This window comes from Oncorhynchus tshawytscha, linkage group LG05, assembly GCF_018296145.1.
Source record: "Oncorhynchus tshawytscha isolate Ot180627B linkage group LG05, Otsh_v2.0, whole genome shotgun sequence".
NCBI classification, from domain to species: Eukaryota; Metazoa; Chordata; class Actinopteri; order Salmoniformes; family Salmonidae; genus Oncorhynchus; species Oncorhynchus tshawytscha.
Window position 1 is genome coordinate 18,154,869 of NC_056433.1, and position 27,744 is coordinate 18,182,612.

At 41.8% G+C, this 27,744-nt stretch overlaps 1 protein-coding gene across 4 annotated transcripts; it reads right to left on the minus strand.

Annotated features, from left to right (window-relative positions):
- Positions 1-1,415: 1,415 nt before the first annotated feature.
- Positions 1,416-27,598, minus strand: LOC112250052 (dermatan-sulfate epimerase). Of its 4 annotated transcripts, XM_024419885.2 has the most exons (6): positions 27,394-27,594; positions 23,918-24,389; positions 18,779-19,032; positions 12,729-12,968; positions 3,856-4,063; positions 1,416-3,638 (listed from the first exon to the last, which is right to left on the minus strand). In XM_024419885.2, exons 2-6 carry the CDS (start codon positions 24,343-24,345, stop codon positions 1,889-1,891), a joined length of 2,880 nt encoding a protein of 959 aa, XP_024275653.1. In that variant the 5' UTR covers positions 24,346-24,389; positions 27,394-27,594; the 3' UTR covers positions 1,416-1,888. The 4 variants fall into 4 exon arrangements, with proteins under 4 accessions (XP_024275653.1, XP_024275654.1, XP_042177538.1 ...); XM_024419886.2 differs by lacking the exon at positions 27,394-27,594 and having other exon boundaries at positions 23,922-24,043; XM_042321604.1 differs by lacking the exons at positions 23,918-24,389; positions 27,394-27,594 and adding an exon at positions 14,272-14,319 and having other exon boundaries at positions 18,779-18,847.
- Between the last annotated feature and the right edge of the window lie 146 nt (positions 27,599-27,744).

The window sequence follows — 27,744 nt, forward strand, 5'->3', positions numbered from 1 at the left end:
TAGAACAATATCACAAGACTTAAATGGGGATGACAATGTTTTCTGTTTTGCAGTTAAGCCAATTTGGTGGAATGCAATAGTATCAAGCTGCAGTTATAGACACAGAGAGGACCACCGCCTGTCACCTGAAGTAGCATATTTCTACTGTTTTATATCTGCAAAGTCCCCACATTCATCAGGCAAAAGCAAATACACAATGACAATAACATTGCACATCTGTGCATATTGTTCCTTTTTCATTGCAAAGAGTAGAAAATAACACAAAAATATATCTTGTTTGAACATACAGTACCAGTCAAAAGTTTGGACACACCTACTCATTCCAGGGTTTTTCTTTATTTTGATTATTTTCTACATTGTAGAATAATAGTGAAGACATCAAAACTATGAAATAACGCATATGGAATCATTTAGTAACCAAAAAAGTGTTAAACAAATCAAAATATATTTTATATTTGAGATTCTTCAAAGTAGCCAGCCTTTGCCTTGATTACAGCTTTGCACACTCTTGGCATTCTCTCAACCAGCTTCATGAGGTAGTCACCTGGAATGCATTTCAATTAACAGGTGTGCCTTGTTCAAAGTTAATTTGTGGAAGTTCTTTCCTTCTTAATGTGTTTGAGCCCATAAGTTGTGTTGTGACAAGCTAGGGGTGGTATACAGAAGATAGCCCTATTTGGTAAAATACCAAGTCCATCATCAAGAACAGCTTGAGCAAAGAGAAACGACAGTCCATTACTTTAAGACTTGAAGGTCAGTCAATACGGAACATTTCAAAAACTTTGAAAGTTTCTTCAAGTGCAGTCACAAAAACCATCAAGCGCTTTGATGAAGGCTCTCATGAGGACCGCCACAGGAAAGGAAGACCCAGAGTTACCTCTGCTGCAGAGGATAAGTTCATTAGAGTTAACTGCACGACAAATTGCAGCCCTAATAAATGCTTCTCAGAGTTCAAGTAACAGAAACATCTCAATATCAACTGTTCAGAGGAGACTGCGTGAATCAGGCCTTCATGGTCGAATTGCTGCTAAGAAAACACTACTAAAGGACACCATTAACAAAAGGAGACTTGCTTGGCCAAGAAATGGATATTAGACGCAATGGATATTAGACCAGTGGAAATCTGTCTTTTGGTCTGACGAGTCCAAATGTGAGATTTTTGGTTCCAACGGCAGTGTCTTTGTGAGACACAGAGTACAGTAGGTGAACGGATGATCTCTGCATGTGTGGTTCCCACCGTGAAGCATGGAGGAGGAGGTGTGATAGTGTGGGGGTGCATTGCTGGTGAAACTGTCTGTGATTTATTTAGAATTCAAGGCACACTTAACCAGCATGGCTACCACAGCATTCTGCAGCGATACGCCATCCCATCTGGTTTGCGCTTAGTGGGACTATCAGTTGTTTTTCAACAGGACATTGACCCAAAACACACCTCCAGGCTGTGTAAGGGCTATTTGACCAAGGAGAGTGATGGAGTGCTGCATCAGATGACCTGGCCTCCACAATCACCCGACCTTTCTATATTATTTATGACTTAGACTGCATGTCAAAACGTACACAGAGAGAGGCAGAGACATCTGCATTTTAGTGGCTAGCCTTGGAAATCTTTGATATGAGTCAGGGGGTCTAATCTAAAAACTGTACATGACAAAGTTTATACAGACTCCATTCTCAAGCTCCACAGAAGCTTAGGATCTCAGAGGTGGTCTGGCTTAATATCGTCAAGTCTATCAATTCATATTTGGAATTAATGATTTCCTGGACACCCATCAGGTAGATTTGGCTCAGACTGAGGTGTATGGTACATTTTAATCACCCATGGCGAACTACAATAGTTCAATAGGTCTGTCTGTACATTGACATTCCCCGTCGTTGCACAGTAATGATGTCAACACTGTGTGCGAGAGCAGGAAGAGTAGAGGCAGAGTAAAATTAAGCTGTCGATGAGGAGAATGCCATAGAAACACCTTTGGGTGTGTAGACTTCTGCCTCTCTGGAAGCGTGTCAATAACATAGCCAGTAGCAGGAAGAAGGTGGCTATGTTTAAGATTAGGAATAGTCTGATATAAGAGGCTACGTTTGACAGACTGTCACTCTTGGCTGTTGCCGACATGTGGACCTCCTTGAACTTGCGACCCTTCACAAAGCCACCCTTCCTGCCTTTATTTGAGTCTCCATAATCCATAAACGCCCTGGAGTCTCCATCCTCCTCTGAGCTCTCCTCAATAATCCGCTTTGTGCTCTTCGATCTCTGTTTCTTCTCACTCACCTCGATCTGTGCAAATATGTCAGGCAGGCTCTCTGAGAGCTCGTTCCCAAGGTTCCCCAAGGCTTTCTTGGCCCCCTTTCCTTTGCCCTGTTTCTTAGTCAGAGCAAACATTTTCTTGATAGCCTCCTCTGTCTTCTTCTTGTCTGAGAACTGTAGGAGGCGCTCAGCTGCCTTGCGGAAGCTGGCTGTGTTGAGTACCCTGCCCAGAATGTGTCTCTCCAGCTGCTGGAAAACAGGCTTGGCATGCTGGAGGTTGTCCTCTACTACGTTGACATACTCCTCCACCTCCTCTGGCGTGTCGTTCAGCACTCCTGCTGCTTTCTCAAACACAATCTTCTTCTGGTCCACCAGTACCATGGCGAACAGAGGCTTGTTGGTCACCTCTCCTGTCAGAAGGTAGATGGTGTAGGTGTGCTCGTTGGTGGCCAGGTAAATGTCCACCCTATTAGCATCAGCACGCAGGCTAAAGCTCTGCACGTCTACCCCCGGCCCAAAGAAGATATAGGCCACCCTGGTGTGTGGATACCTCAGTGGCATTGTCACATTCACATAGTTAGAGCCATTATAGGGGTAACCACGTGGATAGTTCCAGTACCCCAATACCCCTTTCTCACTGAAGCCCGTGTCATCCATCCAGAACATTTTATACGGGTCTTCACCATGTCTGACAAAGGCTCCATGCACACCATCTATTTTGCTTTCCTGAAAGAACAGGTCCGTGTTGTGGAAGAAGGCACTCATGGCCCTGGTTGGGCTGTCTGTCTCCAGATGGACATGATCCACTAGGACCAGCAGCTGGGGGTGCAGGAGCAGCAGGTTCCTCTGGAAGCTCCTGATCTTCAGGTCAGGGTTGTAGGCTGACTGGCCCTCCCCACGGATGAACACCATCCCCTGCCTCTCCAGAGCCGCCTCCACCCTGCCCTGGGCGTCCGCCGCCAGCCCCACCTTGTACTTCAGCCACTTGGAGTCACAGGCCTCGGTGACCTGACCTTCCCATGGCTTGAAGCAGCTCCCTGAGACAGCTGGGGAGAACAGCACTGCATTGTTGAGGAAGGTATACTTGGGCCCGTACAGAGCCTCCGTGATAAAAGGAACACCGTTAGGGGCGAACGTAAAGCTGTTCTGGTCAGGGTGCTCGTGGCCAGCGTTAAAGTTCCGCCACCCTTTGATCCAGTCTTTGTACTTGTTCCTGTGAACAATGTCAAATATGGCCCGTCCACCCAGCTTCCCCGACTTGAAAGAGAGGAAGGTGTGGTTGGTGTCTGCAGGTAAAGCACTTCCATACGTGACGACCCCCCAGTCCTCAAAGTAGTGGAGTTGGGATGTCCCGAAGTCTGCAGGAGCCCTGGGAGACAGGCTTGGATCATACCTGCAGAATTGAAAAACAACAACATATTCATTTCATACATACAAATTAAGATTAAGTATGCTCAAAATGCTATTTACCATTCAGAATGGTGTAAATTATTTAATTATCAGTATGATAATAAACTTTAGGCCTAAATCCATACAATACAGCATATTTAACAGTAAAACTAAACCAACAGACGAGCGAAAGAGAGAGAGAGAGAGTGACTCAGTCTCACCAGATGAACTCTGTGTGCAGTGTGCACCATCTCTGTCCCTTCCCGGCCTGTCCTGGCCCCTCCAACACCCGGTTCTGATGGATCAGTTCAGCCAGCCAGTTCCCGCTGCCGTTCCTCATCACGTATCGGTCCAGGAACACCAGCTGGCTCTCAGGCCCGTAGAACCAGTTGTAGTTGGAATCTGCTACGGCTACAGTCCTCTGGAACCCTGGTGAGATGGAACAGGCCAGGGCCAAGATCCATATGGATTATTTTACAGTTAAAATATAGGAGGAGGCAACTGCAATAGTGGCTTTTCATACTGGTTTGTTAGAGAAATATTGAATGTTATTATAAAACTCTTACAAATTTGAAGTGACCGCTACATACTGATCAGTCCAAGGTCCAGTTTGGTTGTACAAACAATATACCTTCTTATGATTCAATCTTGAGTAGTCTACAAAATGTAAGAAATATGGTACATGTTGTATACATATATAGTGCATTCAGAAACTATTCATACCCTTTGACTTCTTCCACATTTTGATGTGTTACAGCCTGAATTCAAAATTGATTAAAAAACTTTTTTTCCCTCACCCATCTAGAGACAATACCCCAAAATGACAAAGTGAAAACATGTTTTTTGCTAAAGTATTGAAAATGAAATACAGTATCTCATTTACATAAGTATTCACACCCCTGAGTCAATACATGTTAAAATCACCATTGACAGTGATAACAGCTGAGTCTTTCTGGTTAAGTCTCTAAGAGCTTTCCACACCTGGTTTGTACAATATTTGCACATTATTATTTTTTAAATTCTTCAAACTGTGAAAACAGCCATTTTCAAGTCTTGCCATATATTTTCAAGACGATTTAAGTCAAAACTGTAACTAGGCTACTCAGGAATAAGGACAATAATCAAAACACAAGGCCAATTATAAAATGGGTGGTACGAGCCCTGAATGCTGATTGGCTGACAGCTGTGGTATATCACGGGTATACCATGGGTATGATAGAGAGCTGTTCTTAGGCACGTAGCAATGTGGAGTTCCTGGACACAGCCCTTAGCCGTGGTATATTGGCCATATATCACAAACCCCTGAGGTGCCTTATTGCTATTATAAACTGGTTACCAATGTAATTAGAGCAGTAAAAATAAATGTTTTATCATACCGATGGTATACCCGTGATATACCACGGCTGTCAGCCAATCAGCATTCAGGGTTCGAACCACCCATTTTATAATTGGTCTTGTGTTATAGGTTATGGTCCTACTAAAAGGTGAATTTCATCTCCAAGTGTCTGGTGTCTAGTGGAAAATAGACTGAACAATGTTTTCCTCTAGGATTTTGCCTGTGCTTTTTATCTTGGAAAACTCCTCAGTCCTTAACAATTACAAGCATACCCATAACATGATGCAGCCACCACTATGCTAAAAAATGTGGAGAGTGGTACTCAGTAATGTGTTGTATTGGATTTGCTCCAAATATAACACATTTTATTCAGGACAAAAAGTGAATTGCTTTGCCACATTTGTTTCAGTATTACTTTAGTGCCTTGTTGCAAACAGGATGCATGTTTTGGAATATTTTTTATTCTGTACAGTTTTCCTTCTTTTCGCTCTATCAATTAGGTTATTATTGTGGAGTAACTACAGCATTGTTGATCCATCCTCAGTTTTCTCCTATCACAGCCATTAAACTCTGTAACTGTTTTAAAGTCACCATTCGCCTCATGGTGAAATCCCTGAGTGGTTTCCTTCCTCTCCGGCAACTGAGTTAGGAAGGACGCCTGCATCTTTGTTGTCACGACTTCCGCCGAAGTCGGCCCTTCTCCTTGTTCGGGTGGTGTTCGGCGGTCGACGTCACCGGCTTTCTAGTCACCATCGATCCATGTTTCAGTTTCGTTTTGTTTTGTCTGTATTACACACACACCTGGTTTCTACTACATGTCACGTTCCTTATTTAACCCTCTGGCATACATTCCTGTTCTGTCTGTGATTGTTTATGTTGTTAGTGGTTGTGTTTTGTGCTAGTGTTTTTTGTATGTTCCTATTTGGAATTTTGCTTGATATTTTGAGTAAACTCAGTTACGTTAATTCCTGTGTCCTGCGCCTGACTCCGCTATAACTCTGCACCCAATCGCTGACATTTGTAATGACTGGGTGTATTGATACACCATCCAAAGTGTCATTAATTACTTCACAGGCAGATGTGTCATTAATTACTCAAAGGAATATTCAATGTCTGCTTTTTTACCCATCTACCAACAGGTTCCCTTCTTTGCTAGGCACTGGAAAACCTCCCTAGTCTTTGTGGATGAATCTGGGTTTGAATTTCACTGCTCGACTAAGCGACCTTACAGATAATTGTATGTGTGTGGTACAGAGATCAGGTAGTTCTTCAAAAATCATGTTAACCACTATTATTGCTAAATGTTTACTCCTGAACTTATTTAGGCTTGCCATAACAAATTATGTTTTTAGAAATGTTTACAAATTAATTTAAAAAATGAAAAGCTGAAATGTCTTGAGTCAATTACTATTCAAACTTTATGTGTAAGGACAGACTACAGGGAGTGAATGTTTAATAAATAATGTACATGAAACAAAACCCAGACAGCGTCTGGACAGGGAAAACATAACGACATTAATGCTGACACTGGGATCAAACCGAGAAACAGACAGATATAGGAGGGAGAATCAACAAAGGAATGGAGTCCAGGTGAGTTCAAATACGCGCGGGTGCGCGTAACGATGGTGACAGGTGTGCATAATGATGGGCAGCCTGGCGCCCCTGAGCGTCAGGAAGGGGGAGCAGGCTTGACATATTGACTGAAGACATTTCAGCTTTGAATTTTTAAATTAATTTTGTTAACATTTCTAAAAACATTATTCCACTTTGACATTATGGGTTATTATGTGTAGGCCAGTAACACAACATTTATATTTAATAACATTTTTATTCAGACTGTAACACAACAAAATGTCAAAAAAGTCAAGGGTTTTGAATACTTTCTGAAGGCATTGTAGAATCTTAATTTAAGGCAGTTTGCTACAGCAGGAAAATAATCCTGCAGCAACAGGAAATGTGAATTATTAGGTGGATTATAAATGTGAATTATTATGTGGATTATTATACATTTGTATAAACACTTAGAAGCCTTTGTTAAACCTCAAATACACTATAAATCTTACATATGTAGCTTCAACAGAATTTTGAATTTTTAACACAAATGTCAAAAATGCATGGCATGCCATGTCCTAAAAGGGAAAGAGAAACTACAAGCCCTGTTGAAATTAGCATCTCCCTAGCTTTATTGCTGAAGCCATTTCCCCAAAACACACGGTTCCCATAAATTTTGCTTACTCTCAGGATCTAAGAAGAATGTCAGTTTGGCATTAAAATGTATCTTAAAACCTAGCAACCAGTAGTAAATATTCAACCACAATTAAATGTTTATAAGTCAAAAACAACAACAGCAATAACCAAAATCAGACAGTGCACTGTCACACCCTGATCTGTTTCACCTGTCTTGTGCTTGTCTCCACCCCCTACCAGGTGTCTCTCAGTTATCTCCCAGTTATCTCCTGTGTATTTATACCTGTGTTTTCTGTTTGTCTGTGCCAGTTTGTCTTGTCTTGTCAGGTCTTACCAGTGTGTTTCCTGATTCGCCTGCTCTCAACTTTGTTTTTCTAGTCTTCCCGGATCTGACCTATCTGCATGTCCTGAGCCTGCCTGCCGTTCTGTCCCTGTTTGACCCTGCCTTGGATTACGAACCTCGACCTGCCCTTTGCCTGCCCCTTTGTAAAATACTTCGGTGTAAAGTACTTAAAGTTGAAGTCGGTAGTTTACATACACTTACTTAGGTTGGAGTCAGTAAACTCATTTTGTCAACCACTCTACAAATTTATTGTGAACAAACTATAGTGCTGGCAAGTCGGTTAGGACATCTACATTGTGCATGACACAAGTCATTTTTCCAATAATTGTTTCCAGACAGACTATTTCACTTATAATTCACTGTATCACAATTCCAGTGGGTCAGAAGTTTACATACGTTAAGTTGTCTGTACCTTTAAACAGCTTGGAAAATTCCATAAAATGCTTTACAAACTTCTGATTCTCATTTGAGTCAATTGTAGGTATACCTGTGGATGTATTTCAAGGCCTACCTTCAAACTCGGTGCCTCTTTGCTTGACATCATGGGAAAATTAAAATAAATCAGACAAGACATTAGAAACAAATTGTGGACCTCCACAAATCTGGTTCATCATTGGGAGCAATTTCAAAACACCCGAAGGTACCACGTTCATCTGTACAAACAATAGTAGGCAAGTATTAACACCATGGGACCACGCAGACTTCAAACCGCTCAGGAAGAAGATGCGTTCTGTCTCCTAGAGATGAATGTACTTTGCGAAAAGTGCAAATCAATGTGCGAATCAAATCAATGTGCGAAAAGTGCAAATCAATACCAGAACAACAGCAAAGGACCTTGTGAAGATGCTGGAGGAAACAGGTACTAAAGTATCTCTATCCACAGTAAAACGAGTCCTATATCAACATAACTTGAAAGGCTGCTCAGCAAGGAAGAAGCCACTGCTCCAAACCAACCATAAAAAAGACAGACTACGGTTTGCAACTGCACATGGGGACAAAGATCGTACTTTTTGGAGAAATGTCATCTGGTCTGAAGAAACAAAGATAGAACTGTTTGGCCATAATGACCATTGTTATGTTTGGAGGAAAAAGGGGGAGGCTTGCAAACTGAATAACACCATCCCAACCGTGAAGCACGGGGGTGGCATTATCATGTTGTGGGGGTGCTTTTCTGCAGGAGGGACTGGAGCACTTCACAAACTAGATGGCATCATGAGGTTGGAAAATTATGTGGATATATTGGAGCAACATCTCAAGACATCAGTCAGGACGTTAAAGCTTGGTCACAAATGGGTCTTCCAAATGGTCAGTGACCCCAAGCATACTTCCAAAGTTGTTGCAAAATGGCTTAAGGACAAAAATGTCAAGGTATTGGAGTGGCCATCACAAAGCCCTGACCTCAATCCGATAGAAAATGTGTGGCCAGAACTGAAAAAGTGTGTGCGAGAAGGCCTACAAACCTGATTCAGTTACACCAGCTCTGTCAGGAGGAATGGGCCAAAATTCACCCAACTAATTGTGGGAAGGTTGTGGAAGGCTACCTGAAATATTTGACCCAAGTTAAACAATTTAAAGGCTATGGTACCAAATACTAATTGAGTGTATATAAATGTCTGACCCATTGGGAATGTGATGAAATAAATAAAATCTCAAATAAATAATGCTCTCTACTATTATTCTGACATGAGATGGCAGACAGAAGGGAGGTTGTTGCGGCAGGTGCTGCTTCTCCTCCAGATGCTCTTATTGTGTCTAAAACATCAGGTGTATGCCGACCCCAGCTAAGTAACTCATGCAAAGATTTAAAGCGCAATTCTGTGTTTTATCTCCAGTACATTGCCATGATTGTCAGTCATGTAGCTGCTCTACTGATAATCTCAGTGCGTCCTTGCTGGGATGACACAATCAATCTACTGCCGGAGAATATCAACACCAAACACATTGGTTCACCATTCCACATGAGCGGACAGTACACAGCATACCATAATGTTCTGAATAATGGCCAAGTCTACCTCGCTCCCTATTCCACTGAACCGCTTAGGCGTAACAAACACAAGTCCAACATTTATCGGAAACTGTTAAACTACCTGTTCACTACCCTCCTGCTCTCCGGGGATGTGCAACTCAACCCTGGGCCTAACATCTCCGAGCCAGCGATATTCACCGGAGTGGAAAGCAGTGGATGGCCTTTGTCCAAGATGGACAAAGGGGGCGTTGTTGGGGCGGTGTTTCTGGACCTAAGGAAGGCTTTTGATACTGTTAACCATGAGGTTCTCATCACAAAATTGTCCAAGTTCAACTTTTCCCCCGATGCCTTGAGATGGATGAAATCATACCTTGAAGGCAGAACTCAGTGTGTCAGAGTGAGCAATGAGCTGTCGCCCACTCTTAGTTATGATGTGGGCGTGCCCCAAGGGTCAATACTGGGGTCCCTCCTGTTCAGCCTGTACATTAATGATCTGCCTTCTGTCTGTACTGGGTCTGAAGTTCAAATGTATGCAGATGATACAGTGATATATGCGCATGCAAAGAGCAAATAACAAGCTGCACAAGAACTCACTACTGTAATGGTCCAGGTTACAAAGTGGCTCAGTGACTTGTGTTTACATCTCAATGTAAAAGAAACTGTCTGCATGTTCTTCACAAAGAGGCCAACCATTGCTACTGAGCCAGATGTCTATGTGTCAGGGGATAATCTCCAGGTGGTATCGGATTTTAAGTACCTTGGCATCATACTTGATTCCAACCTCTCTTTTAAAAAGCAGGTGAAAAGAGTAATTCAAATAACCAAATTCAACCTAGCTAATTTCCGATTTATATGAAATTGTTTGACTACAGAGGTAGCAAAACTGTACTTCAAATCTATGATACTCCCCCACTTAACATACTGCTTGACTAGTTGGGCCAAAGCTTGCTGTACAACATTAAAACCCATTCAGTCTGTCTACAAACATGCTCTCAAAGTGCTTGATAGAAAGCCCAATAGCCATCATCACGGTTACATCCTCAGAAAGCATGAGCTCCTGAGTTAGGAAAATCTTGTGCAATACACTGACACCGATGTCTTGTATTCAAGATCCTAAATGACCTGAAATGACCTCCACTCAGCATTTTTGTTACACAGAAAACCCAAACATATGGCAGCAGATCCACAAGGTCTGCCATGAGAGGTGACTGTATATTTCCCTTAATTATGGAAAAGCACCTTTAGTCAATCTGCTTTCTCTGTGAGAGCTTCCCATGTCTGGAACACACTGCCACCAGACACACATAACTGCACCACCTATCACACTGTCACAAAAAACATGCAGACAGGGCCAATCAGATTTGTGAACAAAAAACATGCAGACAGGGACAATCAGATTTGTGAACAAAAAACATGCAGCATCACAAAAAACATGCAGACAAGGTCAATCAGATTTGTGAACATAATCACTAGCTGTGTATTGTCGCTTTCCATGTTGTCTGTAGCTTGTGAGGTGTGGAAACACCTTGTTGCTTTTATGGATTTTTGTGCTATGTTGCTCTGTCTGCATGCTATGTCTTGCTTGTCCTATGTTGCTCTGTGTGTGCTCACTGCTCATTGATTGTCTGTATTGTAATTGTTTTAATAACCTGCCCAGGGACTGTGGTTGAAAATTAGCCGGCTGGCTAAAACTGGCACGTTTGCTGAAACGTTGATTAATGTGCATTGTCCGTGTAAAAATTTAAATAAACTCAAACTCAAACATTTCACATTCTTAAAATAAAGTGGTGATCCTAACTGACCTAAGACAGGGTATATTTACTAGGATTAAATGTCAGGAATTGTGAAAAACTGAGTTTAAATGTATTTGGCTAAGGTGTGTGTAAACTTCCGACTTCAACTGTAAGTACAAAGTACAAAACATAAGTCGTTTTTTTGAGGTATCTTTACTTTACTATTTATATTTTTAACAACTTTTAATTTTACTCCACTACATTCCTAAAGAAAATAATGTACTTTTTACTCCATATATTTTCCCTGACACCCAAAAGTACTCGTTACATTTAGAATGCTTAACAGGACAGAAAAGGTCCAATTCACGCACTTATCAAGAGAACATCCCTGGTCCTCCCTACTGCCTCTGATTTGGCGGACTCACTTAACACAAATGCTTCATTTGTAAATGATGTCTGATTGTTGGAGTGTGCCCCTGACTATCCGTAATTTTAAAAAACAAGAAAATTGTGCCGTCTGGTTTGCCATATATAAGGAATTTTACTTTTGATATTTAAGTATATCTTTGAAATTCCATTTACTTTTGATACTTAAGTATATTTAAAATCAAATACTTTTAGACTTTTACTCAAGTAGTATTTTACTGGGTGACTTTCACTTTTACTTTAGTCATTTTCTGTTAAGGTATCTATACTTTTACTCAAGTATGATAATTGGGTACTTTTTCTACCACTGGTAAAATAAATATTCTGAGTATGGAACTATCTGCCTCCTGTGTCTGCATCTGGGTCACATCCTGAGCTGTGATAGTGCACAAGCGCTGTGATACTAGGTGTGTGTGTTTCCCATTCTGAAATACCGTCTGTTTACAACATTCCTGCCGTGATGCAAAGCTAGATCTTGGACAAACAAATGCCCCATGCCGAATATGGTGGGAGTCCAAATCTAGATCTCCTACAGCTTCTCAGCCCCAGTCAATACAATACAATACAAAGTGTTGGGAGGAGGCCCTTCCTCCAGCACTGCCATCCCCCTGACTTTCAGACAGTCAGCCAGAAAAGGAGAGGAGAGCAGAGGGGAGGGATCAGCACAGCTCTGACAGACCTCCAGGAAGCTATTAAGTGCACGCATGCATATCCCATATCAGGACAAATGAGTAGTTACACTCTCTAACATGGTGGTAATGCACTCAGGGGGTTTCATACCTAATCTACTTAGAACTTGGGAAACATTGCCAAGAAGGACGCTGGCTGGATGCAGGGCCAGGGTGGGTGCCTCAGCAGTTCACTAAGGCATTTATGAACACTTATTCACAGATTGTTGACTGGCACTGTATTTCCTTTAAAAAAATGGTCTTGCTCCCTATACAATATCCATATGACCTTTTAATATATCACGTGATATCTAGACTGCACAGTTAGAGGTAAAAAGTCAATAGAACCAAGCAACTTCTGCAAAGGGAAACATTAATTATGTTCTATGCAATTGAATGGCAGAGCAGAGCATACAACATCAATTGTTGTATTACCTGGCAAGATGGTCCTGTACATGAATGCAAAGTGTTTGTGGAGCCAGGGGTGGTCGAAGTGGCTGATGGAGAAGTGTCTCTGCACCAGGAATATGTACTGGAATAGAGAGCGGGTGGTGTAGGTCCCGTAGGCCACGCCCTCGTACAGCGAGCCGTCCGTCACATCCTGGAGGAGCACCATAGACTTCTCCATGATGGCCAGAACCTGCTTAGTCCACAGGTAGGCCTCCTGCAGATAACCTGGAACAGAACAGAGGAGAAACCAGGTTCAGCTTAGTGGGTTTGAGATAGATTGCTGTCAGCCACCTAAAGTGTTTGTTGTCATGACTTTAATGAACTAACTAGGTGTAATATGTGGTCTAAAGTGAGGTACTGTAGTTGTAAATGCAGTTAAAGCTACTCAGTCATTTAAAATTCAGATTTCTTAATTTCCAGGGACTTCATTCTCACGTTATATGGAAAGCATGATACTACCATACCAGACTAATGTATAGCCTCTCTCTCTCTCTCTCTCTCTCTCTCTCTCTCGCTCTCTGGATCACACACAGAGTTTACTATGAGAAGAAGTGACCACATAAACACTCCAGCCACACTTCATTGAGGAATCCCAGTCGTTCACTGGTGCCTGGCAGCTACCTAGTGGACTGGCTCCAACCACCCACTCACCGGTGCCCACAGCCCAGCCCCTGAGCCGGAGTCCACCCCTGTGTTTGGTTTGGGCTAGCAGATCAGTGGCCTACACAGAGCAGGTATTTACCATTAAATAGGAACTGCAGGCACACAAAGACCACATTTACACAAACAGCATCTCACTACACTAATGCCCACACTCCAGTTCCATACTCTCAAGTCTACACACTGTTTGGACGGTTCTGCATTTTCCATTTTTAGACAAGGGCATCATGTAGGAATTAATGAACCAACATTTTTTATATAATTACAATAGAATATAAAAAGTACATAGAAAAGAATATAAAAAAATACATAGAATTAAATCAAGTCAGGGGAATACCCAAATTAATCTGATTAATTTGATAAAGTCAAAAGATCCAATAATCTTAATGACCAGTAAGAAATTCTACCACCCATGGCTCAATCACATCACGTACAGTAACACTGTGCTCTAGCCATGACCTCCACAATCGATCTGGAGCCTAATGATGTGCCTCAGTTTACCTAATGACTGGCTGAGTGGATAATGCTGCTGTCATGCTGGGGCCTTATCTATGGCTTCTCTTCAGCCATGCTGTTAGTGATGTTACTAGCTCTGGAGCCCTCATCAGTACACATTAGTTGCACACACCATGACGCTGTGGTTCGTAGGAATGTAGGAGGTCAAGGGATTTACTATTTATATGGTGCCATTTGACTTGCCTTCTACTCCTTTGAGTTTTTAAAGAACGAATTATGATTTGATTCATTTGAGTCATTAAAAGAGAAGTTCTCTTTTTTACAACCAAATCTCTATTTTTGATTTAAATGGCATGTTCTAGAAGGTTCCAAACACCTATTTTGTGATTTGACATGTTTTAGAGAAACTTACCCCAAACAGCAAATCACTTCCTCATCCTCATTGTGTAGTATGGGGGCCCTAAAAAACATGAGCAAAATAAAAAATATAACACCTCAAAACGTCCTTTTAGAAACAGAAAAGCTTTGTGATGCAGGTCTTTAGATGTTGTACACATGAAGTTGTGTCATTCTGAACTTTATCCGCAACGTTATATGCCCTTTCCCGCAACTCGAGCCGTCTTGAGCGGTTCCATTTTCTGTGTAGCCTACTGCTATAGGTAACTGCCGAAATAAAGGAAACACCAACATATAGCGTCTTAATAAGGTGTTGGGCCACCACATACAAGAACAGCTTCAATGCACCTTGGCATAGATTCTACAAGTGTCTGGAACTTCCTGTGTGGAAGTACCCCATGCTTTCAATATACTTTGTATCACTCGTTTACTCAAGTGTTTCTTTTCTTTTGGCAGTTACCTGTAAAATGGACGGAGATGTATCGCTCGAGACACAACAAAATGGAAAATAACGTTGCGGATAAAGTTCGGAATTACACAATTTAATGTGTACAACATCCAAAGACCTACATCACAATACTGAGAGCTTTGCCAAATTCTAAAAGGATGTATTTGGGTGGTTTTTTGGAGCCTTGTTGGGGGATTTGCTGTCCGGGGAAAGTTTCTCTAAATTTGTGAAATCACAAAAAAGGTGTCTGGACCCAGTTGAGGAAAATTCCTAAAGCCTCTTGTTTCATTTCTAAGAATGAACAAAGAATGATTTCTAAGAATGAAATAACCAAATATGACATAGGTTAAATGCAATGATAGTGGGCTGACAAGAGTTTCTGCTTCATTTATTGACATGATGCCAATCAAGTGGGTTTAGATTATACAAGCCGGGAGAATCAACAAGTCTAGACAATTGCTTAAAGCTGAGAGTATTGGCAAAATCATTTTCCATACTGTACCCACCGGGCAAAGACGGCAGATCTACAGCACCAGTCAAAAGTTTGGACACACCTACTAATTAATGAGTTTTTCTTTATTTTTCAATTTTATACATTGTAGAATAATAGTGAAGACATCATAACTATGAAATAACACATATGGAATCATGTAGTAACCAAAAAAGTTTTTAACGAATCAAAATATATTTGAGATTTTAGACACTTCGAAGTAGCCAGCCTTTGTCTTGATGAAAGCCATGCTGGTTAAGTGTGCCTTCTAAATAAATCACAGACAGTGTCACCAGCAAAGCACTCCCACACCATCACACCTCCTCCTTGATGCTTCACGGTGGGAACAACACATCCGGAGATCATCCGTTCACCTACTCTGCGTCTCACAAAGACACAGCGGTTTGAACCAAAAATCTCAAATCTGGACTCATCAGACCAAAGGACAGATTTCCACCAGTCTAATCTCTATTGGTTTGTGTTTTTTGGCCCAAGCAAGTCTCTTCTTATTATTGGTGTCCTTTAGTCGTGGTTTCTTTGCAGCAATTCGATCATGAAGGCCTGATTCACGCAGTCTCCTCTGAACAGTTGATGTTGAGATGTGGCTGTTACTTGAACTATGTGAAGCATTTATTTGGGCTGCAATCTGAGGCTGGTAACTCTAATGAACGTATCCTCTGCAGCAGAGGTAACTCTGGGTCTTCCTTTCCTGTGGCGGTCTTCATGAGAGCCAGTTTCATCATAGCGCTTGATGGTTTTTAAGACTGCACTAGAAGAAACTTTCAAAGTTCTTGACATTTTCTGGATTGACTGACCTCCATGTCTTAGGGTTTGATGGACTGTCATTTCTCTTCACTTATTTGAGCTGTTCTTGCCATAATATGGACTTGGTATTTTTCCAAATAGGGCTATCTTCTGTATACCACCCCTACTTTGTCACAACACAACTGATTGGCTCAAACTCATTGAGAAATTCCATAAATTAACTTTTAACAAGGCACACCTGTTAATTGAAATGCATTCCAAGTGACTACCTCATGAAGCTGGTTGAGAGAATGCCAAGAGTGTGCAAAGCTGTCATCAACGCAAAGGGTGGCTACTTTGAAGAATCTCAAATATAAAATATATAGTAAAAATATTTCAAATAAAGAAAAAACCTTGAATGAGTAGTTGTGTCCAACCTTTTGACTGGTACTTTACATGCAATTTTATTTGACATCTGATAAAGTTCTCAACAAACTGTCAAAATGTAAACCAACCCTGTTGTTAATTCGTGTTTGAATATGATGTAAATTACATTGAAATAACGAGGGAACTAGGTCGACTCAACCCATTTTGCCCATAGGTTATACAGTACGTGTAAAATAGACACTTTTTCACAAATCAATCAAGTGTTCATGTATAACAGCTTTTGTTTAAGGAAGCAACACAATGTAGTCTGATTGTGGCTATGACTTTGAATGTCTCCCAGAGTCCCAACTTTCTACACTAAATAATACAACTTGAGCACCTGGTGGCCGTAGCAGACAGGTGGATGATTCAGGTCTTAGGGTGAAATCCTGATGGTTAAGTACTGATGAACCCATGGTAAAATACTGCACACATGGCTGTCCAATTAGGATCCCAGCAAGGCAGACCAGCCGCCAAGCGTCAACATGCAGACACCGGAATCCAGAATGCACTGATCCCATTTCAGCTGCTGTCCTGCGATCTAGCCATCTGATCCACTCTCTCCCTGTGACTCACCCTTTGGATAGAGCCCATACAATATCCCTTCTGATGATAAGACTATAGTGTACACAGTAGCTATATGCTGAGATTAACTTTCTCAGGTCTTAAGAGGTTTTATGCTTTGGACAGATATGTCTTCCTTTATTTCCAACAGATGGAGCCTATCCCTTCCTTACAAATAAATGCTTCAAATGGGCTTTTTACGTCCCCTATAAAATAATACACATATTTTAAAGAGAGGTGCTGTATTCTTTCATAAATCTCAGTACTATAGACATGTGCAATACAATGGCTCTGAATTAAATGTGAAGCCAATGTTTGCTAGGATTGATTTCTGGCAGAACCTTAGTGGCAAAGTTCCATTTCTTCACTGGGTTCTTGATAGAATAATATTTGCCTGTAATGTCATACTTTTGCACAGGATATGAATGATAAATTCATGACAAAGGAATGCAGGAAGTGAATATGCACACAGTAAAATAATTATGCCAGAGTTAGGCCCCTAAATAAACTGGTCCAAGAATGAGCAAGGTAACGGTTATCTGCCTTTTTCTCAATCTGCTATACCCTATGCAAAAACTGTTAGTTAGTTAAGCTACCTTTTAACAATTTGCAGCTGATCAAAAACATACAGGTGCAAAGTCAGCTTTAACCATTTATACAGTCAGTACATAGACCCCAGGCCATGACCAAATTACGTTTATCTCCAAGGTAACAGAAGAGTTAACAACCAAAGCTGCTGGACCAAACTCAGTTTTTCCTGGACTTGAAACAAAAAAGCTGATTCAAAACAAAAGGGGTACTATAATTATCCAGTCTGCACCCCTCCCCCTCTCTCCTGCCCCCCTTTTTTTTTCAACCCTCTGCTCAGTATCATAAACCAGACTCCAAGAAAAAACACGATGACCACAGTAATCTCCATAAACCTGCTGTCATTTAGTTTACATCAACTCTCATTCACACATCCCTTGTAAACAAAGCAAGATATACCATAGTACTGCTGGGAACAACAAGAACAACTTCACCTTCCTTTGGCCTCTCTGCCTCTCTGCCTGAAACATCCAATAAAACACAACCAGGAAATTGAAAGCAAAACAATAGAAGGAACAGTTTTGAAATGAGCAGGAAATAATAAGGCCCTTTTTTCAGGCTTATGTTCCTTCCTTAAGTCTCTACTAAGAGAAACACTGGGAAAAGGTCAATCCAGAATGTTATGGAATCGTGTGGAGAGTCTCCGCTGGAGAAACAATTATGAGGGATTAAGTGCAGCTATGGAGAATAAACCCGGGCTCACTGAATGGAAATTCCAGCCCAGAATGTTTGACTAACCCAGGATGTGACACAAGTTAACAAGAAGAGGCCACAGTATTCCAGGAACATGAATAGACTAAGTAGAAACTGACCAATCTACTGGATCTACACTGAGTGTACAAAACATGCTCTTTCCATGACATAGACTGACCAGGTGAATCCAGATGAAAGCTATGATCCCTTAATGATGTCACTTGCTATATCCTCTCCAATCAGTTAGATGAAGGGGAGGAGACAGGTTAATTAAGTATTTTTAAGCCTTGAGACAATTGAGACATGGATTTAAGTCCCCTTGAACGGGGTATTGTAGTAGCTGCCCGAAATATTGGTTTGAGTGGGTCATGAACTGCATCGCTGCTGGGTTTTTCACACTCAACAGTTTCCTGTGTGTATCAAGAATGATCCACCACCAAAATGACATGATCTAGGTTACAGAGTAAAAACTGTAGGAACCCTCTGAAAGCTGATGATGTAATAATACATTTGTTTGTGTTTATCTGCACACACACACACGTTCACAGTGTATGGACCAGATGTACTCACCCTGGGCCATGTAGACCAGGCTGCCAGTGAGGAGAGCCACACAGTTGGTGGGCTGGTGGTTGTGCAGGTACTGGAAGCCCCATCCGCGGATGTAGGACTTCTCATACATGAAGCGCGTAGCATTACCGATCACCCGCAGGAAGTGCTCCTGCTGCACCTTGCTCAGGTACTCATACAGGAAGTCATAGGCTGTAGCGAAGCCAACCAGAGAGTGGGCTACAGGAACCTCATCCCAAGGAGCATCTTTAACCAACCTGCAACACACAGAAAATGATTGATGAGTATAGTCCTCTGTGATAAATACGGATTTATATTGTGCCATTTCCTAACTTTGAAAGACTTAATACAATATGTAGTATCCTTACGAATAGTCTTGAATAAATTGAAATTCCTTTTTCACTCGAGCCCAAGGAAGGCAGCTAGAGCTTTCTCTTTTTTTTTAAAACAACTAATTAAACGACATCTGTTCAATTATTTGAATTTCCATTTCGTTCATTTTTTTTTCTGTGAGCGCAATGAGCAGTTTCTCTGGAGATAAATCAGATTAAGCTCGAACAGAGTAATGTAGGAGACTTTCCAAAAGGCCAATATCCTACAAAGTTTAGTGTAGAAAACATATTAATTAACTAACGTGGAATTTCTTGTCCCTATAATCCATTGTGCACCTACTTGTCTGAGCTAAAACTGATATTTATTATTCAGCAGTCATAAAAGTATGCCTTATTTACTTTGAACAACTACCAAAATAGTGACTTTGTCAGACAGCAGCTCTAGAGAGATGATGACTTGGAATGAAATAATAAAGTCATCAAATAGGCCTGAAAAAAATGTAATATACGCAACAACTGAAATATTTGATTAAAGTGTGAATAAAGGATGGTTAAGTGATAAGCAGTAATGTGCAGTCACTACCATCATGGCATATGAAAAGTTTTATTAGCTGTTGTTACAGCATTCAACTCACATAAAGCATAGTGCATTTAATGTCTAAAAACATTATCGAAACCAAAATTGAAAACCGTAATTATTTTTTCATCGAACCAAAACCAAACTGACCTCAAAACAAAACTATTCGCTCAGTACTATCAGCTACAATAAAAACAGAAAATGTTAACTACATATTCTTGTAAGTTAAATGTCATCGAAAGTGTAAACTTTAACTTATTTTTCTCAGGCCCATTTTCTGATTTGGCAAAGATCTAAATAGCTTTCAGTTCTCTTTACCAAAAACATGCAAAACAGCATCTTCACACATGCTTTAAAGTCCAACAACATATACTGCCTTTTAAAGTGATATATAGTGCACTAAGTGCAATATCAAAGGAAGCTGGCACCTCATACATTTTGAATGCTAACTGAATTGTTTTTTTAAAAGCTACTAATTGTGAAATTGGCAAATTAGTCCTTACCCATGCGTTAATGTCATATAACACCTGCTAAGAAGTGTTAAAAATGTCTTAAAAAGGTCTTAAAAAGCTCTCTCTGTGTAATTATAGTAAAAATGACAGTAAAATGTGGCAGTAAAATAAAAATCCAAGAAGGAAATTGTATTTTGAGCAGTTACCATTAAAGTGCATGCCATGTAAATACATTTTCATCCCCATCTTGACAATCATTCTTCTCAGAACATATAAAAGACATACTGTAGGTAGAAATCCGTTCCACTCATCACATGGACCCATACACTTTACTCCGTGCCAAATATCAAAGAAGCTGCCTTACTTTAAAATGTGATTTTTTTTATCCCAGCTCAGATGTGGCAGGGCTTGCAAACTATTACGGACTACAAAGGGAGACCCAGCCGCGAGATGCCCAGTGAGTCGATCCTACCAGACGGGCTAAAGGCCTTTTGTGCTCGCTTTGAGGCACGCAACACTGAAGCATGCATGAGAGCACCAGCTGTTCTGGACGACTGTGTGATCACTCTCTCCGTAGCCGATGTGAGCAAGACCTTTAAACAGGTCAACATTCACAAGGCCGCAGGGCCAGACATATTACCAGGACGTGTACACAGAGCATGCGCGGACCAACTGACAAGTGTCTTAAACTGACATTTTCAACCTCTCCCTCTCCGAGTCTGTAATACCTACATGTTTCAAACAGACCACCATAGTTAACCTGCCTAAATGATTACCGCCCTGTAACACTCACTTTTTTGCTTTGAAAGACTGGTCATGGCTCACATCAACACCATCATCCCGGAAACCCTAGACCCACTACAATTCATATCCCGCCTCAACAGATCCACAGATGATGCAATCTCAATCGCACTCCACACTACCTTTCCCACCTGGACAAAAGGAACACCTACGTGAGAATGCTGTTCACTGACTACAGCTCAGCATTCAACACCATAGTGCCCACAAAACTAAGGACCCTGGGATTAAACACCTCCCTCTTCAACTGGATCCTGGACTTCCTGATGGGTCGCCCCTAGGTGGTAAGGGTAGGCAACAACACATTTGCCACGCTGATCCTCAACACGGGGGCCTGTCAGAGCTACCCTCCTGTATTCCCTGTTCACCCACGAAAGTTTGGCCAATCCTGATCACCGACAACGATGAGACAGCCTATAGGGAGGAGGTCAGAGACCTGGCAGTGTGGTACCAGGACAACAACCTCTCCCTCAACGTGAGTAAGACAAAGGAGCTGATCGTGGACTACAGGAAAAGGAGAGCCAAACAGGCCCCCATTAACAGGGCTGTAGTGGAGCGGGTCGAGAGATTCAAGTTCCTTGGTGTCCACATCACCAACAAACTATCATGGTCCAAACACACCAAAACAGTTGTGAGGAGGGCACGACAATGCCTATTCTCCCTCAGTAGACTGAAAAGATTTGGCATGTGTCTCCAGATCCTCAAAAAGTTATACAGCTGCACCGTCGAGACCGTCGAGACTGGGTGCATCACCGCCTGGTATGGCAACTGCTCGGCATCTGACTGTAAGGCGCTACAGAGGGTAGTGTGTATGGGCCAGTACATCACAGCCATCCAGGACCTATTTACTAGGTGGGGTCCCAGGAAGGCCCAAAAAATGGTCAAAGACTCCAGTCACCCAAGTCATACACTGTTCTCTCTGCTACCTCTTGCCATTACCTCGACTGACCTGTACCCCCTCACATTACCTCAGTACCGGTACCCCCTGTATTATTTTATTTTATAGTTATTTTATTGTGTTACTTTTTATATTTGTTTAAACTTTAATTAGTAAATATGATCTTAACTCTATTTCTTGAACTGCATTGTTGGTTAAGGGCTTGTAAGTAAGCATTTCGCGGTAAGGTCAACACCTGTTGTATTCAGCGCATGTGACAAATAAAATTGTATTTTATTTTATTTACACATATCAAAGATATGCAGCTACCCTCTGGCAGCATTTTTTTCCATTTTATGTAACTACTACATTATTTCCACCTGTCAACGAACTGTGTAGAAGCTAAATGAATGTGCCTTCTACATGGGTAGAAATTAATTTGAATAAAAGGGGCACTGTTTTTTTTTTGACGACAGTCTTTGGTTCACAAACCAAGTTTTCTGCTGTACTGTACTGTATATTACATTACGCCAAAGCACACAAGACGTCTCTTCTGTGTGTTTACACATGGACTGCCTTAAAACAAACCAGGGACCAGAGTACGCCACAAGCTGGAGTTTACAGGTCGGGAATATGGTTCTCCTCGACAAGTTGTCGGAGCCACTTTTAAGGATCCCTGTGAGATTCAGAAACTATAGTAAATGTGTGGCTGAGGAGAGTGCTCACATTGTATGTGGTTAAACTGGGAAAATGTGCTCAGTGGGTTTTCATTTGTTAACTTGTGCCACGGACAAATATTGTGAGAAGTATTGGCAAATTTGGACTAATGCTTCTGGTCAGTACCCAGAAGAAAACCTTGTCTCTCCCTCTGAACGGGGTGGCTAGACGCAGCAGCTAAAGACTAAGTAGAGGATTTAAACAATGAGGCTGAGGTAATGCTTTTTTCTGAAAAAGGAATGAGAGCTAAGGAGAAGGTGAAACTGGAAAAGGGAAGCTGGAAAAGGGAAGCCCTCTGACCATGAAGCTAAAAGCAAAGACGTTCTGAGAACGCAGGCGCCATGACTCCAAAATTGTTTGCGACAGTAAAATGCCTTGCCTCATATGTCAGAGACCCCTCCTTAAAACTGAATTCCTTGGCTTGCGACGTGCAGAGAAAGCTTGTTATAAAGGACGTTATATACTGTACTGTTAGTGAAAATCGTAAACCACAGAAGTTTCACAATCACAACCCTCACAGGAGGTCGGGGGTCATCTGAAGTACAGTACTGTTAAGGGTTGGTTAAAATACAGAAACAACATGCTATCTCATAGGTGCCCTCTTCTTAGCCTATGATTTATGTGAACAAGTCTGCATGATAGCCTAGTACGGTTAAATAAATATCATATACTTTTGATTCAAATATAACATCATTCAGACTTTAAGCGATTCCCTTCTGATTCTGTAGACTGGGACCGCCATTAGCACATCCTATTGGTTGGGGGTGAACAATGTGAAATGCAGATAAGATTTCCCATGTAACCACTCAGAGAACCCCAGTCAAATGACTATCTCAGCCTCTGACCTCTAATCCAGAGCAGTAGTAGAGGCTGAAACCCTAGTCCTCCCATCCCACTGCACCAGGCCAGGCAGCTCAACATCTGAACATTTCATTTCCTTTCAACGGGGGCATGTTCAGCAGTGAATTCGAACAGCTGCTAAACATATTTCCTGGACCACAGGCCCATCGGACCACAATGCATCTCTACTTGCACGTCTGGCCATAAAGAAGGGGAGTAGGATTTGTCATGTATCCCCAGTGGGCACATGGTGATGTACAGAGGACAAATACATTGATTAAGCTGCAGTTTTCTGCAATCGAGAAGCAAGCAATTCACTCAGGGGCTGAATTTGAGTATGTACGGTACACAGTAACTGTTCCCACAGGGGCTGAATTTGAGTAACTACTCAGAAACTGTTTCCACAGATTGTATCTCATATTTCTTGTCCCTATAAGTAGGGATGATGTTCACAGACAATTGATTGCATTTAGATGTGCTTTCTGCAGCAATATCTCGGATAAGAAGATGTACACAAAAATATGGGAAAAACCAAGATAGAAAATATACCAACTAGGCTGAGCTGCCATCCTCTCCATGTAATCCTTGGCCAGGTCAAGGGCCCCGGCCCTGTGTGGGTAGAGCAGACAGAACATAGACAACACTCCCAGGTTGTTTCCATACACCTCGTTCCAGCGGGCGCTGAACTCGGCCGGGCTCCAGGGGGGCAGGTATTCCTCAGGGTGCTCCAGCATGGCCTCCCCCGCCTCACGGATCCTTGCAGCCATCTCCCGGTGAGTCCCAGCCGCTGCCGCCTGCAACTCCTCCACCTCACCCTGGCTGAAAAACAGCATGGGGTGTCCATCGTAGTTCCCTCCCATGAAGGGTATCCCTCCAGTGGGGTCCGTCTCCTCTCCCACCCCCACCACCGGGGACACCAGGGGCCACAGTAGACTTATGAAGAACGCTGTGGGGGCCCCTCTGGTGTAGGACCTCATCCTCACATCAGAGAGGGTGCCGTGGCATTTCCAACAGAGCTCAGCTGAGGAGGAAAGGAAAGGGGAGAGGAAAATACTTTGAGAAAGCTAGCCAGCCATATTCTCTCTCTCGACTCCCCAGCTTTTTCATACAAAGGGTGCATTCCTTGAATAATTGGATACAGCTGTATTCCTGATCATTCTGGCTATCCTCTACTGTTCTGAAAGGTTATTAAACACTACAAAACCATAGGACTTGCTGTAGACTGTCACAATTGAAAGGAAAGCTGAGCTCTCTGTTGTAAAAATGCAACACTTATCTTTATGATTAATCATAACAGACCCCCCCCCCTCCTCCCCCATGTGTATCTTGAGAAGAGGTAGCAGTAATGTGTAAAGTGTGCTATGACATCTGTGTGTTCATCGCTATGATTCCTGGGGCCTAGTTCATTCTTGTATTGACAGTATCTCAGGCAGGTCTAGCCATGTACACCCACATAGTCAGACATGTTGTCCTCAACACTCTAAAGGTCATAGAGTCCCTGATTGGTATTCTTATTTATCAGTTCTACTGGTTTGACTTCACCGATGAGTAAGATGACATAGATACATTTGACACTATGGTAGTGCTAGTCTTCTCTTCTCAGGAACATGGACGTACATTCCAGGACCTTACTCTTGGCACTTGTCTAACAGAAAACCATTTGGTGGTGATTTGAAGGTTGTCTAGAGAGTCTAGACTCTGGGCAGTTCCATTGGCATGAGTTGTCTGTTGTGTATTATGCTACACTATTTAGTTTTACCTAGCAGTGTTCTGTTCGAGACCACCTTAATTAAGCGAGACTAATTCAAGACCAAGACTGGAGCGAATTGAGTCTGAGTCTGAGTCAAGACCAAGACCGGGAGGGGGATGAGAGGTTTGAGATTGAGTCAACACCAAGACCAGAAAAATGTGAGTCCAATTCAAGACCATGACTGTAATTTTGTAAAATCGTCACCATGACAAGAGTTCAACATGTCCAGTAGAACATATGGATTCTTTAGACAGAGAAAGGCTAAGGATGTATAAAATAATACAAATAATAATTATATTATTTTCAATGATGTTCTGATTAAATCTATTCAGTTTTTGTTAGAAAGGAAAGGGGTATAACACTGAAGAGAAAAAAAAGATCCAATCAGGATTTTTCTATGGTGGTCTCTGGGGAGATAAATCAGCCATTGGCTAGGCCATCAGAAGCTTGATAGAAGGCATCTGACATTCAATTGTATTAGGGCAACGTTTTTGAGTGACAGTGGAATCAACCAATCACATTGACTTGTAATGGGTTGGACCGTTTTTACAAAAATGCATGGAAACTTATGCCTTCTCGAAGGCCAACAGGTCCCTGTGCATTAGCGAGCAACGGTTTAACTACCTAGCTTTTGTTGTAGGCTAGTTTGCAGTGGCTGCAGCAGGTGTTATCGAAGAGGGTGTTGTTGGTAATTTGTTAGCGTCTCCCTTTTAAACAATAACTTTCAACAAGAAGGTTGAAACAAGAGGTTAAGTTTCAAATGATCATCATCAGGTAAGTGGAACTGTGCTTTTTATTGCAGTTTGCATGCTGTTGTTAGCCATCTCTTTTAAAATAACTTCAACTACATGACCAAAAGTATGTGGACACTTGCTCATCGAATATCTCATTTCAAAATCATGGGCATCAACATGGAGTTGGTCCCCCCTTTGTTGCTATAACAGCCTAAACTCTTCTGGGAACGCTTTCCACTAGATGTTGGAACATTGCTGCGGGGACATGCTTCCATTCAGCCACAAGAGCATTAGTTAGAGTAGGTCGGGGACTGATGTTTGGCTCGCAGTCATTCCAATTTATCCCAAAGGTGTTCGATGGGGTTAAGGTCTGGGCTCTGTGCAGGACAGTCAAGTTCTTCCACACTGATCTCGACAAACCGTTTCTGTATGGACCTCACTTTATGGACCGGGGCATTGTCATGAAATAGGAAAGAGCCTTCCCCTAACTGTTGCCACAAAGTTTAAAACACAGAATCGTCTAGAATGTCATTCAAAGTGTTAAGATTTCCCTTCACTGGAACTAAGGAGCCAAGCAACAAACCATGCAAAACAGCCCCAGACCATTAATCCTCTTCAGCCAAGCTTTACAGTTGGCACTATGCATTTGAGCAGGTAGCGTTCTCTTTCACGAAGCTCCCAACAAACAGTTATTGTGCTGACGTTACTTCCAGAGGCAGTTTGGGACTCTGTGGTGAGTGTTGCAGACGATTTTTATGTGCTGCACGCTTCAGCAATTTCGTTCTGTGAGCTTGTGTGGCCTACCACTTAGTGGCTGTGCCGTTGGTGATCCTAGAGGTTTCCACCTCACAATAACAGCCCTTACAGTTGACAGAGGCAGCTCTAGCAGGGCAGAAATTTGATGAACTGACTTGTTGTAATTACTGTAGAATAATGTGCCAATAATGTATTTTGGAAAGTATTCTATACTGCTCCATCACTAGAAAGTAATACAACAAACCCTAAACTCGTGGTTATATTTACAATGGCAACATTTACTAGGCAGCTCCACATATCTTTCTTTACCTGGCTGCTCTCACCTCCTTACCTTGGATAGCCACTTTCAGGCCGCCAGCGTCTTAACAAACTTGATACTCATATTAAAAGGCACCTTTGCCAAAGTGTCCCAGCTTTTTCATATTAGTAGTTTTCATAGGACATATAACTTTATATTTTAATACCTATACACACATCTGAGAACATTTGGTAGGCTATCGAATGTCATCAATCGAGTACTATCCTTGTATGTGACTTGTCATCAGTGTCATATTTAAGAAAACTATTGAGTTCATTATTTCGTTTTTATATGTACATCTAATAAAATAGTACTTTTCTTAAGTTTAATTATTATTCCCACATTGGAAAAACGTTACACCTACTAGTACCACACCACATAACCTCAAAATAGGCTAACGCGCAGATTGCGCACTGAAATTGACATTTTCCGATCAGTGAAGCCTTGGTGTAAAGACAAAATGGTACACTGATTAAGATAAGCCTACCTGTCAAAACCAGTTGTTGTAAAATTGTAGTCCAGATTTGATACTCCTACCAGTCACTTCATAATAGAATCCCCGCGACATTCATCGATGCGTTGAATCTTTCAAGTGGTGAAAAAAAGTTACCATTCTGCGTAAGGGGAGAAATTGCTGTTTTGGAGAGAACGTCATAAACTCTGTTGTATGAGGGGCAGTATGGGTAAGTGCCTGGAGAAGTGGGACGTGGGAGGGAGACCGAAAGTAATGATTGTACACACAAACAACCAGGTAGGCAGAACAGATTTATAGAATTGAAGGCAGGCAGCCAATAGTTTCAAATAGGTTTGAAACAGTCTATTCCAATTTGGTCATGAT

Excerpts from the sequence above, each read along its gene's own strand:
- LOC112250052 (XM_024419885.2), bottom strand. The coding sequence starts at position 24,345 with ATGAGGTCCTACACCAGAGGGGCCCCCACAGCGTTCTTCATAAGTCTA. Across the intron at positions 19,033-23,917 it reads ATGGCAGCTCAGCCTAGTTG|GTTGGTTAAAGATGCTCCTT; the intron begins GTATATTTTCTA and ends TGTGTGTTGCAG. Across the intron at positions 12,969-18,778 it reads CCTGGTCTACATGGCCCAGG|GTTATCTGCAGGAGGCCTAC; the intron begins GTGAGTACATCT and ends GTTCTGTTCCAG.